A 17,259-nucleotide genomic window follows, 5' to 3' on the forward strand; every position below is an offset into this window, starting at 1 on the left:
GGGGTGAGGGTGTCCCGGTCGGTGGGGGATGACATCTCGGTTAGTGGAAGGGTGACCCGGGTTGGGTTTTTACGATGGGCCTGGTTGTGTGTTTGGGAACAAGGTTTAGAACCCCAAAATGCCCCAGAAAGGAAAGCGAAATTGGGGGATTTTTTCCCCAAGGGTATAGGTATAACGAAAACGGGTTTTGGGTTAAGGGTATTTCGTAATTTCCCTTTAAAAACTTTATACAGGTAAACCCTTTGTAGGTTTGGTTCTTGGGCCCCTTGAAATAACAATTACCGACCCGGGGCAGCCGGGTTGGTTTGGGGAAAATGACCCGGGTTGGGGGTATAATTTTCCCGGTTGGGGGTGATGACAACTCGGTTTGTGGAGATGATGACCCCGGGTTTTTGGTGATGAAAACCCCCGTTGGGTTTTTACGATGACCTGGTTGTGTGTTGTGGGGGAAAAAGGTTTAGGGCGCATGCCCGAAAGGAACCCCGAAAATTGGGAAATTTTTCCCCAATGGGTATAGGTTACGATAACGGGGTTTTGGGTTATCTGATTTTTTCAGTAATATCCCCTTAAGACTTTTATACCGGATGTTTGTAGGTTTTGGGGTTTTTGGCTTGAAAAAACTTACGAAGTGAAAAGGCCGGTTGGGTTTGGGGGATGATACCCGGGGGGGGGGTAGTAAAAGTCCCCCGGGTTTGTGGTGATGAATTTTCCTGTTTGGGGGTGGGTAAAACTCGGTTAGGGGAGATGATGACCCGGGTTTGGGTTTTTACGATGACTGGTGGGGTTTGTGAGGGGAAAAAGGTCAGACGCAGTGCTCTGAAGGGAAAAAGAAGTTGGGAATTTTTCCCCATTGGGGATGGTATAACGATAAAGGTTCTGGGTTATTGATATTTCAGTAATATCCGGGTTTAAAATTCTTTATAAGGGTACGTTTGATTTGGTTTTGTGGATTGAAATAAACTTTTCGACGTGGGTCCCGGGTTTTACGAGATGATGACCCCGGGTTGGGGGGTGGGTGATGTCCCCGGTTTGGGGTTTATAATTTTCCCGGTTGGTGGCCCATGACAAATCGGGTTTCTGGAGATGATGCCCGGGTTTTTGGTGGGGATTTCCCGGTTTTGGGGGTGATGGTTGTGCCGGTTTGGGGTGGGTTGGGGTCCCGGTTGGTAAGGGTGGGGCCCCGGTTGGGGGTGAGGAAAGTCCCGGGGTTGGGTTTGGGGGTGATGTCCCCGGGGGTTTGGGGGTTATTTGTTTCCCCCTTTGGGGGTGATGGGTCCCTTGGTGGTGAATTTTTGTCCCCGGTTTTGGGGGTGATGTCCCCGGGTTTGGGGGTTTTTGGTTTTTCCCCGGGTTGGGGGGTGATTTATTGTCCCGGTTGGTGGTGGTGATGGCCGGTTGGGGGTGATGGTGTCCCGGGGGGGGGTGTGGGTTTACCCCGGGTTTGGGGGGTGATGGTGGCCCCGGGTTGGGGGTGTTTATGTCCCCGGTTTGGGGGTGGTAATGTCCCCGGGTTTGGGGTTTTTTGTGGGGCCCCGGGTTGGTGGGGGTGATGTCCCGGGTTGGGGGGTGGGGTCCCGGTTGGGGGCGAAAGACAAATCGGTTACTGGTATATGTCCCCCTTGTTTTGGGGGTGAGTCCCCGGGAGGGGGGTGGGTGGTGTCCGGTTGGTGGTGGTGATGTCCCGGGTTGGGGGTTATTATGTCCCGGTTTGGGGGTGATGGTTTTCCCCGGGTTTGGGGGTGAGGGTTCCCCGGGTTTGGGGGTGATGATGTTTCCCCGGTTTGGGGGGGTTTATGTCCCGGGTTTGGGGGTGATGGTGTCCCGGTTTTTGGGGGTTTTTGATGTCCCCCGGGGGTGGATGTCACGGTTGGGGGTTTAAAGTCCCGGGGGGGGGGTGATGGGGTCCCGGTTGGGGGGTGATGATGTCCCCGGTTTGGGGGTGGGGATGGGCCCGGTTGGTGGTGATGGTGTCCCGGGTTTGGGGGTGATGGTTGTCCCCGGTTTGGGGTTTATTGGGCAATCGGTTTTTGTGGGGGATGATGACCCATTGGGATGGAAAAACCGTTTTTGGGGGGTTGGGGAGGAAACAAGGAGTTCATTTTTCCCTTTAGCCGAAAAAAGCTTTCAATTATTTTAAAAAGCTAAAATAGTTTCAATATTTCGTTCAGTCCAAAACCCCGGTAAATAAGCCATGAAATTTCAGTACAGTTCAAAAACACCACCAATTTTGTTTTTTAGTATGTAACTCTACACAAAATTTTTCTTTTTTAAAAAAATATTTTACCCAGTTTAAAACTACAGAAAAACCCTTACCTAATAAAATAAATTTTCAAATTTAAAGTGTATTCATGTTATATTTGAAAGCATGTTTGTAAATTTTCGAAATTTTTTTAAATTTTTTAGAAGAATAAATTTTTTCTTTTTTTCAAATGAAAAGTAACATATTTTACAGAAGGAACCTAATTTTTTCACTCCTGGCATTTTATTTATCTTGCAAAGTCAAGTTGACTGCTGTAGCTCAAACTTTATGGAATGTGCTCGTATAACTCAATTATATTAAAACTATGCAAGGATGAAAACTGTTCAGACGTGATGAGATTTTCTTAGTTTTCATACATTTAAAAAGCTGCTTCTAGAAACTATCTTGAAATAGTTTTGGCCTATCAGACTCTTGGAAGTTATCCCTAGTCATATTGAGTGATACAATTTAAAGACATAAACTACAAAATCAAATAATGTGTGTCAGTGAAAATAATTATAGGAACTAATTATGTCATTAAACTTTATTGTCGATGAAGGTATTCAAATTTGTGTCACATTAAATGGAAAAGTGTCTGTTTATATATGGATCTATGATGATTCGACCTAAAATGATACATAAATGTATTTATTTGAACATCAGTTGTATTTATACTATTGTAAAGAACGACCAGTCATTTTGCTCGATATTTCAAAATATTACAAATTTCAGAATAACTAAACATAATATGCGGACTCTGAAATATTTTGCAAAACATTTTAACTTCAACTAAATATTAACATGGTCGATACAAAACGATCACGTTTTTCATACAGTATATTACGTAACTTTTATACTTGAATTTATCGATATTTCATAGTTTCAAGATGGCCCATCAAAAGTTTTTTGAGAGTAATAATTATATATAAGTTATTAAGCATTACAGCTAAAAAATGTGTTTTAGAATTAATCAGATACTTATAAAAGTATTGCGGGAATAATTTTGAATACGATAACTACCGTAGTTCTTAATAAATTCAGACCGTATTTAGTACAAAGAAAATATTTATACACAACTTGTCGAATGCGTTAGTAACTCTTAACGAAAAAAACCTTTGGTGTCATAATTATAAAAGCATTAGGTCATAATTATAATTTCGAATATTTTACAAGATAAAAATGAACACTTTTCACAAAATGTTTAAATAGTTTCAGAAGCATTTATTTCTACTTTTTGATAACTTTTAAAGTTTAAATATGGTGGCTATTTAAAATTATATAGCCTAAATAATCAATTAAAACCCTATAAGTAAATAGACTTAAAAAACATAAATTTTGGATTAATTGTGACTATATAAAGTGGGACGTTTTTTAAAAAGAATTCGTATGGTTATAAAAGTGTTTACCTTTAAAGGTTTCAAGATTATGGATTTATGGATAAATGTTTGAAAATATTAGGATTGAAAATGCTATATTAATATGCCAATAATTAGGATTACTGTTCCATGAATGTTGTACAAATTAAAATCTAAACTAATATTGCATATTTAGTTTGACATTTAAAGATGACGGCCTATGTGAAATCTACCTTTGTTCGATTGAGCCACAAGGAATACTTAAGTTTTTGACACAGCCTCTTACATTAATCAGTAGGAATCTTTTATGAGCTCTTTTGGAAACTGTGTATATAAAGGTGGGTGCGAGATTTCTCCCACTCCACTTTGGGGAATGCTATGGGTTTTTGGTTTGAATTTAATTTTTAACTTAACTTTTTCATATTTCTTAGTTAAAGGCGTTGGAACACTCAATTATTATATCTCATAAATCAATTTAAAAAATAATTTTGCGTCCCTTGAAAACCATACAGGTTTTAAATGAATGGACGTATATACGTGTAAAAATTTAATTAACTTATTTAAATTAAAAAGAAAGGGGAAGCTTATCGATAAAAAAATGCTTTTCAGGAACTAAAGCCTGTAAAATTGAATAATTAAAATTGCCTGGAAATGCCAAATACACAGTCCATGTGGGATCTTTGGAAGTCAAAACAAATAGTATTTTCAGCCATAAGCCCGGCATCTTCCTCAGTTTTTGATTTAGAGTTTGAAATAAAATTTTTAAAAAGTATTATATTTAAAAAGATTTATATTCTAGATGCAATACTAAAAAATTGTTTATTTCTGACAGTATAGCTTATACAAGACTGTGTCCAAATCCAAGTGGAACTGAAATGACGTCAAACAAAAGAAGAGTAAGTTTGATATCTCCTGAGACGTAAACAATCCGGTCACCAAATGATATATTGGATTATCGGTACTCTATGTTTTTAGTGCATAACATTGCATGTTTTAGTTGTTGAGGTTGAGCCCTTTTCTACTGTTTGATATTCCATGCGTAACAAATTGGCCCAAAAGAATCGACAAAAAGAGTGAATGTTGAAGTCACAATATAAATAAACTAGAAGATTATAAAACTACACAAATATTAGTTTAAAAAATTTTATTTACATATTGAAAAAATATGTGCTTCAAACCTTCACATTTGTTACTTAGAAATCAAAATATGCGCTTAAACTTTACAGCAATTTATGGAAAATTAAGAATTTTAAAATTTAAATTTGGGGAATGTTGTTGTCAAAATAATAACTAATTAAAAGCGATTACATTCTTAGAGTTCAACAAGATGGTTGATGGCTACGACCACCTCGTGGAAGTAAACAGTTTTGATTCAGCATTATTAAAAAACCTTGCTACTTGTGATAAAAGTTTCACTACATGCCCTGATGGAGGAAAAACCCCCGGGGGGAGAATAATGCATTATAACTTTGTTGTTTTTCTGGTAAATAGTGTTTCGAGTTGGATCAAGTTTTTTGGGCTATTCTTAATCTACTGTCAAAAATATTTTCCACGGGCACATATTAGATTTATTACAATGATTATAATACATGGTGATATTCCTCTAAACCGTTTTGAAATATTGGAAATAATTAACATGTTATTATGACGTGAATACGATATTGTTTTATATTTCAGAAAAACTGCGATATTTTACTTTAAGTTTTGGTCATCAGGATTAAAAGGGATAACAATTATATTACGAATCCAGTGACTAAAACTTTTCTTGTGTACTCGTATAGGTGAAAATGTAACATTATAAGACTACCAGCCTAACCATTAACGTCTTCATCCGTAAATTTCCATAAATAATATGAGCACATTTAAAACCTAATAGGCACATTCCTTGAACTGTAGTAAACTCATGTCCAATATTAAAGTTTTCTACGGCGTGTTATTGATTCTCCATTCTAAGGAGTTTTACTTCTATTTACCCAGTACTTTTAATGTTACAAAACATTTAAAAAAAATTATTGGTTTTTTATTAACAGTTTCCATTGGTTTTGAACAAGGATTATTTCAAATTATTTTTTATAGTGCAAAGTTTCTTAATTTAATACATTTTGTTGAGTTACACAAATTTCGAAAACTGAATTTCCCCGGTTGTCTGTGTGTTTATGTGTTATTAATTTGTACAGTAAAACTAATTATTATTTTTTTGTTTAGAGTTTTCTCTAACAATATTTGTATCAAATTTAAAGAATGGTAAAACCTAATTAAAAACTTATAGACCATATTAATTTTTTCGGAGAACTTTTTGGGGAGTTTATTAAAAGGTATAAGTTAAAAGATTATTTAAAGTTTAAAGATCCAGCATTAATATCTATTGGACATTGAACTGAAAAATCCCCGCCCTTAAATTTTTTTACGAGCCGTATTGAATATTCATTACCTACAGACAGAAAATGTATTGCGCTCTGTCAGACGTTCCATGACTTCTTATAATATGCCGTCGTCTAAAAAACTGGGAAATTTTAATTATTGGCAAAAGTTTAACTCGTACAAAGAAACCCCCCCCTTAAGAAGTAAAAGTTAAAACTTTACGTTGTCTTCTTCTCTTTCCCATAAGTCAAATGTTCTAAATATTTCATGTTTTTACTCATGTACTTACTTAAAAAACATACGCGTAATGAAGTAAAAATATTTTACAATACCCTAGGTTAGGGCCCTGTTTTACATTATTATAAAGTAAAAAAATTGATACATTTTGTGCAAAAACGGAGGGGCATTCATTAGCTTTCAGCTTTCAGTATCACTAACCCGGTAGCCAATGATTGTCCAGGCAGTGGAAGGTCTTTCAGTAGTTTCATGACATCCAAATCATAATCAGGTAGACGAAAGATTTTTCCAGGCAGTGGAGGTCTTTTAGTTTTTTGTCCCCCCCCCCACCCCCCCCCCCCCCCACCCCCCCCCCCCCCCACCCCCCCCCCCCCCCACCCCCCCCCCCCCCCACCCCCCCCCCCCCCCACCCCCCCCACGGTAGCCCTGTTTTTAAAATTCTTTGGAAACTTAATCCTTGTTTGTCTGCCAATTTCTCCGTAAAGTCCTCTGACAAAGGCTTCCATTGTTCTTCGGTCAGCTTCTTCTCTTAATACTCTATTTACTTCTTCGTTATTGGTGGTTCTCAGTGTTTTGTCACTGACCCTCTTTACTCTGTCAGAGAATTGTTCGATAGTCTCTCCTTTATTTTGTCTGATGCTAGCTAAACTGTTCAAAATAATAGTGATCTGGTAGGCTATCTCCAAACCTTTCTGTTAGAGCAGAACTTAATTTCTTTAAGTGTTGTGGCGTTTTGCATTTTTCATCTGATTTTGAAAACTGTAGTGCACTACCAATTAACTTTAATTTCAATACTTGTAATGTTTGTGTTTCGTTCCAATTGCTCAGTTCTCCTATGCCTTGAATGCTGTCGAAGAATGGCATGAGTAGATCGGCTCTCTCTCCATCGTAGGGAGTAATGCTAGACACTAGCTCAAATGATGGCCTGCTTGCTGCTCCGTTTGTCATATCCATAGCGGATGGTGACATTCCTGTTTGTTCAGCACAGAATTTTCCCGCGATGGTTTCGTCTATGCAGTCTTGAAGAGACCTGACTTTGGTTGAAATTGCATCAAAAGCCTCTTGAAATTCAATGGTTTTTCCTTCAAACGTTACTGTAGAACTCATGATTGTTGATTTGTTATAATGATCTTAATAATCTAACATTTAATTTAGGAAACTCTACAAAATTTTACGAAGTTCGATTTAAAATATACGACTGAATTTATGACTAATAATACTATTTTTTTCTTCAAAATCCCAAGAGTTTTCTATCGAAATAAATTTTCCAATAACCAATCAATGATTGATAGCCTATCTATACCCAATCCTATCAATCAATCATCATCAATTGATGTTAGTGATAATAATCCATATACATCATATAAACTAATTAGTAGATTAGCAAATGCCTAACCAATCAACAATATCGATTTACACAGTACAAGTTGACTAATGTGACGTATAGATTTTGAATAACGCACTGGAATAGCGTCTAACTTCAAATTCAAATTAATTTAAAAACATAAATATTTCTCAATAACAATTATCTAAACTCAAAATATTAATTTTATCAAAACTATGACACTTGTTTTAAAGAGTGCTTCTACATTACAAGATTTAATAGTTCATTTTTTTTATCTGGAAACATTGGCAATTCCTACTAAACATTATTTAATAATTATTCTTATCTTAATTTTAAAATGAGAAATAGGTGCCCTGGAAGTGACGACCTGACATTGAAGTGCACATTGTTACTCCATGTTAGAGCAATTTAATTTAATTTACTTGTTACTTAATAATTGATCACAAAATTAATAAGAAATTGTGCTATCATTCAATGCTGCATTCAACTATTTACACCACAGCACCTTTATTCTCTCTTATTTCTATGTCTTATTTTATTATATAATTAACGTAGAATATTTGGTAAAATTAGTTTAAAAGTATAGCCAATGTTTCTTTATTATATTTATTTAGTTTCTGAATGTGAACAAAGGCTCACCAAATATCGCCGCCATTGTGACTGCCATGGTTGCTAAGGCTGTGGAACAGATGATGTTGGTTGTTGACAGCGTCACCCACGATGTTGGTTGGTTGCTCCGCTTCCGTCTCCTAGGCTGGCGACGTGATGAAGATGGCAAGATGGCGTCCTTTCTCGGCGTCCTTTCTCGGCTTGGCGTCTTCACGTGTAGATTCCTTTATCCAATTCCATCATCTCCTTGTTGCACTTTTTATACCAAAATTTTGCAAAATCCAAACTTGGAAACACTTTTCCTAACTGTTAAAACTATACTTGACACTGGATTACACTGTTTGAATAATTTTGATGTTCACGTGGTCACTTCGGTCGTCGGGGAAATCAATCAACTGTACAGTTAAATTGTCCCAAAGTTACGCGATCATCCCACCGCTGCCACCAAATCTGTAACAGCGACCGATTTGGGGATTAATTGGTATCCGCTGCCACCACCGGATGATTCCGGAAAAAGAAATAAAGTTTGTGCAACAACGTTTGAATTTTTAAAAAACACTGTTTATTAAAGATTAATTTATAGAAATCACACAAATTTACATTGGTTAAAAAGGGGAGAGCACTTCTGAATGAATATAAAGTATTGAATTACATTATTGAAAGAATTTAGAAAAGTTTTAAAATAGGGCAACAGAGAGTTACATGTCTACGAGTCTGAGGCCTCTGAACTAGACTAGCTTCCCAGCACACGCAGGTGCTGACTCTGCATTGTCAGCAGTCTTACTGCTGACCTCCTCGACAGTGCTGTAACACTTTACAATTATTATGTCTTTAGTTAAATTTTACTAAATGAATGAAATTTTTATATAACCAAATAAAGCATAATTTTCTTGAATTATTGTTAATATTGGGTTCGGGTCGTTACAGGTGGAAAGAAAGCTATGAGAGTTCCTCATCTAACCTAACTTCCTCACAGGCTTTAATTATTATCTGGAGAGAATAAAGAAAAGAGGCATGCATATGTGTGTACTGTGGACTGTATTAATTTCAAGCAGTCGAATAGAGAGAGAGCACGCTATTTGGTGGGAGGTGAGGATTGGATTGGATATCTAGTAATTGCACAAGATACTGGGGGCACAAGGAGAAACTAGAAGGAAGGGGTAGATGACATGTATCATTTTATTGGTAAAATTGTAGGCTGTCAGTAGCATAATCAAGTGTCCAGAATAAAGAAAAAAGACTGTGGACAGGATTATTACAAAAATCAATACATTATTATCTTACAGATGTTTTAAACATTGATGTATGCATTATCACCACACTGCTATACTATGATAAGGTGTTAGTCTGATGATAAACTCTACATATACATTATATTGAAGCAGATGCTGTATTTAGGATGGCAAACATTACATTGCTAACATGTGTAGGTAAACATTTGCTACACATTAACTGCTGTTTATTAAATCTCTTGTAATAACTGTACCTCTGTGGCTAGTAGTATCTGTATTACAATATTAAAAAATGGAGAACAGCTAAGTTTAACTCAAATTTTAAAAAAGTGAAATATCAAATAATTTTAACCTTCCCCATTTTGTTATAAAGAGCACAAAAACCTACAGTAGTAAGGAGGCAGGAGAAATAAGTGCAACTTTTTCATGCGCCTTTGGGGACTCAAAAATGCTTTTTTCAAGAAAACATCACAATGCAGGTAAATGTTCTCACTGTTGAAGTAGATGGAATTCGTGTAACATCACCCAAGGATATGATTACATAAACAATATTTCCATTTCCCTTATTTTCATAATGTATAAATTAACTATCATAAATCTTAAAATAGTAAAATAGATATAACAGATATTGTCATTTCAACATATTTATATAATTGCTATTTATTATCCTGTTTATTTATTATTTTATTTCAGTTTTCAAGGTGTTGTATACATTTTCTAACACTTGTTTGTGTTGGAACTTTAAAACCCAGAAACATTTAATTCAACTAAATCTTATTTTTTCAGGTCGAAATACTTGTCGGCAAAGACAAAGGGAAACAGGGAACAGTGGTTCAAGTTATACAGGAACGCAACTGGGTGTTCGTAGGAACTCTGAACTGTAAAGTGGAGGAGGTAGGAAAGACGAAGGACAATCCTGGGTGGTTCATGCAGAGAGAGAAGCCTCTGCTGGTCACGACTGAAGTTGCATTGGTGGATCCCAATGATTTGTGAGTTTAAATTATATCACATCTAGGTTGAGATTAGTTAGCCGAAATTAATGTGAAGTTTAAACTCAGTGACTATAATTAATAGAGTAAGAGTTGAATAGTAGGACAGGAATTGTGGGTAGTCTAGTTATAAACATAAATAATTTTAAAACCATTAAATCGTTTTGTTGGTTACAAGCATTGTTTTATAAGATTGTTTAATTGCTACTACACTCTGAGGCTGATCATTGAAGCACATTGGTGAAGTTTTACCTAGATCTTAGGAACAGAACATTATTGTTTTTATCTCTTTCAATCGTTCTTTTGAAGTTGCTACTGCAAGATTTTTATTCTATTTTAATTGTGGTTCAGTTGGTATGGTAGAAATAAGTTGTAGTAATGATTAGGACATTTTATCAATTTTAGATTTGTCCGGATGTGTTGTTGCGAGTTAGACATTCAGTAGTGTAACTTTTCTGAGAAATATGCAGACTCAATTTATCAACTACAACCGGACGTGACGCTCAAGAGATTCTGATGGCAATTTGGTAAATGAAGTATGCTAAAGTTGATTGTGGTGAGTGAAAGACACACTACATTGTCACTGTACCTGTAACATCACCGTTGAAAACTCGGCAGTTAAAGGGTTAAGAGAGGGAAGTTTTGTCCAAATTTTTCATTTGACTCACCGGCATTGCATCAGCTAAAATGCATTGGGGTTTGTTATTCTTAGCTTCTAGATACTGAAAAAGCTCCATTAGGGCAGAGTCTGTCTCAGGTAAAAGAGACAGGATTCTTGTGAGACCATCTTGTAATATACTACTACTACTATACACTTTAAATAAATGGTTAAACTTAATTTGTATTCTGATGATTATAGCTAGAAATAATAAATAACTCAGTATGATGCAAATGTGAACTTTAAGGGGACATGGTACACCCTATACCAACAATGCTAATTTTGCTATTTTTATGCCCATTTTTTTCAGAGGCCATTGGAGATAGACCTATGAAATTTTCACAGTTTGTACTACCTCTTTTGATTTACAAACAGACCTATTTTCAAATAAATATCTCAACTTTAAACCTCTCAAAAAAAATTTTTTTTTAAGTACCATTTTAAAGATTTATTTTTTAACATGTTTAATTAATATATTTCCAATAAAAACAGATACCAAGATAATAATAGGTATATTTGTACAAATATGCATTATAATTATGTGACAAAAATTTGAAGCTTCTATCTTGAACGGTTTCTGAGGGAAAACCGGACATAAGTGGTGTGAAAATGAAATTTTCGGTAAACGCAGTTTAAAGTAAGTGATTATACTAGATTTAAAATTTTTGTAACTTACCAGCATTAAAACATTCCTGGTTCATAGTCTTTGAACTTATCTTTCTCTTCAATCTTCCTTTTAGCCATCCTCCTTTGTTTCCTTTTCCTCTTTTGTGAATCCTGAACTTTCTTTTCAGCTTCATACACTCTTTTTCTATCAATTTTCTGAAGGCGCAGATTGCAATTATCACTGTATTTTAGTTTAAGAGCTTGTAAAACATCTAGTTTCCCTAAAGCACCTTTGTTAAAACTAATAACTGCATCTTATACTCCTATTTTTAAGGTTGTCATACCTACAAATACAGTTTTTGGCAGGTGCTTCAATATAACTCCATTCAATGACTCGTTTGGATTTTGGGTACGACCTAAAGTGCATCGACTTAGAAGAGTGTTGTTTGATAAGTCATTGAAGACAGGTTTTGATGGCATTTAAAACTACTTCAGGAAGAGAGTGCTTGTGGGAATATGGCTCTTTAGTTATTTTTGCTCGGTTGAAACCACACCATGAAAGTTCTCCTTCGGGGCATAAAGTATGCTTAGGGTTAGCATCTGTTGACATTTTATGGTAGAAAATTGCCCATATGGCCTTTTTCATTTCAAGTAAGTCATCCCTGTTGTTTTTTTATGGCATTACCATAGTAGGACTGAATGGTATCTATTTCAGGGCCAGTAAGCCTACCTTTTCCACCAAGTGCTTTACCATCACTCAATGTTCCCGTTGTCTTACACAGCTTTCGAAGTTGCGACCCCATCCTTTTGGAAACATGTCCTATACACTCAGCCTTTTCTATATTTATATCTCCATAAGGCTTTGATTCATTGACAGCTGCATGACCCTTAGAGTCACCGTCCCCTAAGTAAGTCAGATATCTTACACCTCTTGTCATTACGGATCGGTTGAATATTGCACGGGACAAGATATTTTGTTTAATTTTTCTATAAGGGTTATAGTTGTCATAGAAATGTGGGAGTGGTATCATTTTTTTGTAACAAATCAAACTATAATAATTTGCAAAAAAATAAAAACCTAAAAAAAATCAAAATATTGAGTTCCATGTCATAATTTATGATGATAAATTAATTGACATACAGGTTTGAATTTTGAAACAAGATGGAGGATACAATAATGGTAAATTTTTTTTAAATACAGTTCTTAAATTTTAGGACAGGGTGGTCGTGCAGGCTTAATGAAATAGAAATATTAGGTATTGTCTTTAATAAAAGATATTGTAAGTTTGAAAAATAATTTTGTTAAATTTTAATTATATTAATTTGGAATTGTTAGCCAAATCGAATGTTCCTGGGTTTTAAGTCCATCCAATAGATCACTGTTAAATTTAAAAGGAATTTTCTCACCCAATGTCCTGTCTTCTTCTTCTTCTCTGTACTTCAGTGATAATATGAATTTAATAAATTAAACCTTTCTTCTGAATCAAATACTGCTGAATAAAATGTAACCAGTTTCTTTATTTAAAATAATAATCTTGCTTCACTTCTTCTATATCCTACTCTCCTCTAAACTTTTAAACCTCTGCTCTCTACACTCAACAATCATCCCTGCACACTGTATCACTGACTTTAGTTTACTTTTATAACTTTGAGTTTTATATGTAATAAGGTGAATTTAATTAATTTTGATATATTTAATTTTGTATTTATTATTGTTTGTATTAAAATTTGAGACAATTTATAAATAATTATTCCTTAATTATTTAATTATTATTACTAATAAATTTCTTAAGGTCTAAATTAAATTAAGTATTGAAATGAATGTGAGATGGGTGTATGAAATGAGTCATTACAATCTCCTGGAACATGATATTCAGAGGGCCAACCTGAGTCCCAGGCACTGTGAGAGCCTGCACTGGAACCCCAATCCTGAGAAGTATTTATAGATGGTTTCATACCAAACTCTAGGCTACATGAAGTACAAGTGTTAAGATAATAACAACAACAAAATTAGTTTTTCTTAGTGCACATCCACAATTGATCTCAATATCTACTTTAATCTTGTGATTTTTGTTACATCATTTAAGTAATTTCCCTGCGTGTGCAGGAAACCAGTGAAGGTGGAATGGAGGTATACAGAAGAAGGTGAGAGGGTGAGAGTCTCGATGCGCTCTGGCCGTATCATTCCGATGCCAGTTGAGTCCCAGGAGACGATTGACTACAAAGAGAAACATCTTTATATAGGTTAGTTCTTTAAATGCCTTCATTATAAACTTCACAAATTGATATACAGGGTGAATAAAAAGTAACCCCCCTCCTTCTATTTTGCTCTAAAGTTTATATAAGGAGATATCCTTTGGGTAGTAGTGGAATGTGGAAAGGAAGTTTCATTTGGTAATTTTGAAAATGTTTTGTGGCCCCCAAATATGCGGCATATTGGGGTCAACTCAAAAATTTTACATTTAAACCCCTCTCAAGTGACCCCTCATTTTGAAGAGCATCATAAAAAAACTAGAAAATGGTGAAAATCGAAGATTGCTATCTCTTTTCCATACAAAATAATAATTTGTCAACATTTCAAGTCTTTACATTTATATTTTTGTTGTTGTAAAGTTAGTCTGCGTGGGAAACCGGTTTATTGGCCATTTGTGTTCTGAATCAGTTAAGAATGCAATGGCCGAAGGATCCATTGAAAGTTAGAAAGTACACTTAAAAGAAGTTTATTTGCTAAGAGTGACTGGGCTTTCCCGGTTTGAACTACGGTTTAGTACAAACAAGTGCCTTCTTTGTTTAAATCTCATCATAGAACAGGTTAAACTTTTAAAGTGGATATTATCCAGTGGTATTATTATTGTGTGGTTACTATTTCGTGAAATGTTTTGAGAAAATTGTTGCATGTTTTAGTGTTATTACAGTAATTGATTTTGAATCGCTTTGTTATTCTTGCTTTTAAATAATATTCTCAAATTATTACTGCCTACAAGTAAAATGCCCCGTAGTCACGACAATAAAGTATAAATGGTATATATTTTCAGGACTTTGAATGAAAATTATCATCAGGCAGAAAGGCAGTTTAATGTTGTACATCCTGATAGGCCTGTGACACGGAAATACTTGGCTACTTTATGTGTAAACAACTCGGTTGCTCCATCGTGTTTAGAGATCGTGTCAGAAACATCGTAGTGCACTCAATTGTGCACCTGATGAGATAATGAGACACACTTCACCTATTTATAGGTTTCTCTCATGTTGAAACGATGTGAAGGTTCGTTTTGAGCTCCTTCATCGCTGATTTTCATTGGATCTCTTTAGACAAACATGACTTCAGATACCAGGAGTCAAGTCTGAGACAGTGTCAGATACCAGGCTGTAGTAAAAGGAAAGTGAACTGAAGTTAAATTCAACATTCAAAATACTTTGGTTAGCACCGTTCAAACCGAAGATTTGATGAAGATATGTAGATGAACAATTTTTCAAATGGCTTTAATAGTATTTCTCCTTCTATACAACTCACAGTAGTGTGTATTAGATATTATGAAGTTATCAGTATGAATTGAGAAAATCAGGAACCTTATTTCTTTAAAAAGAAATTAATCGTGGCTTTATAGCGGATTAAGCACTAAATCAACTGTTTGTTACAATTACGCCTCTTTGGTTTCCAGTACAGTACAACCCTGATAAGTCGGGCCCCCGTTTAACCCGGAAGTCCGGCTAACCCAGACCGATTTTCAATAAAAAAATAAAAAAATCAGACAAACATTTCAGTAATAAAAATGTAATATTTTTGAGTGGTATAGTATCCGTGAATCGATGTTGCATCAGTATTTGATGGGACTGTACGGACAGGAGTGTGTAACTCATTGCACATGGCGGCGGCCGAGTGGCGGTCATTGTCCCGGATTCTCAAAAACAATAACAGACGCGTATTTCCTTCCCCAAATTCACTCCCACGCTACCGCCACGCCTGGCCCCTCAGTTACCGTTCCTACCTAGCTTGTGCCCGTGTTGTGTGTGTAGTGTACTGTATTGTACACTATCGGCAGGCAGAAACATCGCCGGCTGAATTGCTCATGTTGAAGAGACTTGCGGGATCGCACAGCACGCAAGCGGCAGACGACATTGGCACAACCAAAGCTGACTGACTGAGTTTTTTACCAGGAAATGAACAATTATAAATGTACTGTAAGGATTAATAATAATTAAATGTGCATATGTTTTGATGTTTTTACAATTATAATGGAGTTTATCTGTAAGTATACCGTATTTTATTAATTTTTACCTAATTCTCCGGCTAACCCGGATCGGCCGCGGTCCCGATAATTCCGACTTATCGAGGTTCCACTGTACTATGTAATGAGCTAAAAATAAAACAAAATATAAATCAGAATACAAAATTCAAATAAACCAATGCACTCACAATATGGTTGTAAGAAGTTTGTCTGTAATGAATTCATAAATTATATACCACTCCTATCCTGATGTCTTGATTTCTTGATGTGCCACCTCCTTGTGAGTGCCACCTGAGTGTGAGAATTGTCAGTTTGTAATAACATCATTGTTACTTTTATTAATTATATATTTTAGAGATAGTGTACATAGAGTTGAGACAATGTATTTGTTGTGATTCCTCATCTGCATGATGATCTGTGATTCCTTTCCTCGTCACGTTTTTGGTATGATTGGTTTATTTTAACCTAGATTATATATACTTTTGTTTTAGGTTAGTTATCCATCTGCTATACGGATTAGATTGCAGATTAAAAAGAACATAACAAAACTACAAGAGTACATAATGTTAAGAGATTTACATAAGCCATAAGCGACTGTACGAGGAGTTAAACTGCATCTGCACGTAGTGTCAGATTTTGTAATTGGTCCCTCAAGGGGTAGATGCCATCACAATATCTCACTCTCAAATATAAACAGAGTGCAGCACATGTCAATAGAATTTACTACTATGCTAATCAAACAAGCAGAGAATAATTTATTGTACATCTTAGAAACTAAATTATGCATAAACTGAATATTTGTAACAGATACATTATTGTATAGAATAACAAGAATCGACTGTTACAGAATCACCAAAGGACACAAAATCAGCAGACGTGAATGAAGTGACTTTTAGCCCAGCTCTGGAAACATTTGAAATGGCAATCGCTAAACAGGAAGGTATAAAAGATGAGAGAATTCCAGCTCAGACGTTCTGGTACTAGTCCACATGTGTAGCTTTCTCTGATGTTCAACTTGTCGTCTGTATTTTATTGTTATTGGATATTATAGTTTTTTCATTGTTCATCTTTCTTTTTTTATCCTCCCAGTTGCAACTATGTAAGAATCTTCGTTTTAAGTGAAAATTTATGGAGGGCTTGTTGAAACACCTTTTGAATTCCATCTGGAATAAGCTTATATATTTAACAAGGTGTTTTAACAAGAATATCCTATTAATATTTTCAAAAGGATCATTCCATGTCAAATCATCCAAAGGGTGATACCCAAGGTTATCAGAATTTAATGAAATTTGGTGAGTTGGTTCAAACCATAGACATAAAAAACCACACCAATTTTTTTCAATATCTTGATTAATTTCTGAAACATAGTATGTCAAAGTTTTGTCCAAAACTCGTTAAT

The 17,259-nt window shown here is 35.5% G+C and overlaps 1 protein-coding gene across 1 annotated transcript in view; it reads left to right on the plus strand.

The window, feature by feature from the left end:
- LOC124355421 (probable 39S ribosomal protein L24, mitochondrial) overlaps window positions 1-16,908 on the plus strand; it is a 95,629-nt gene extending 78,721 nt beyond the window's left edge. The window contains exons 3-5 of the mRNA XM_046806561.1: window positions 10,165-10,367; window positions 13,739-13,875; window positions 16,708-16,908. Of these exons, the coding sequence (XP_046662517.1) occupies window positions 10,165-10,367; window positions 13,739-13,875; window positions 16,708-16,844 (477 nt within the window). The 3' untranslated portion in view covers window positions 16,845-16,908. The remainder of the gene's footprint in view (window positions 1-10,164; window positions 10,368-13,738; window positions 13,876-16,707) is intronic.
- The last annotated feature ends 351 nt before the right edge of the window (window positions 16,909-17,259 follow it).

The sequence above is a fragment of the Homalodisca vitripennis genome, chromosome 2 (assembly GCF_021130785.1).
Source record: "Homalodisca vitripennis isolate AUS2020 chromosome 2, UT_GWSS_2.1, whole genome shotgun sequence".
Lineage (NCBI taxonomy): Eukaryota > Metazoa > Arthropoda > Insecta > Hemiptera > Cicadellidae > Homalodisca > Homalodisca vitripennis.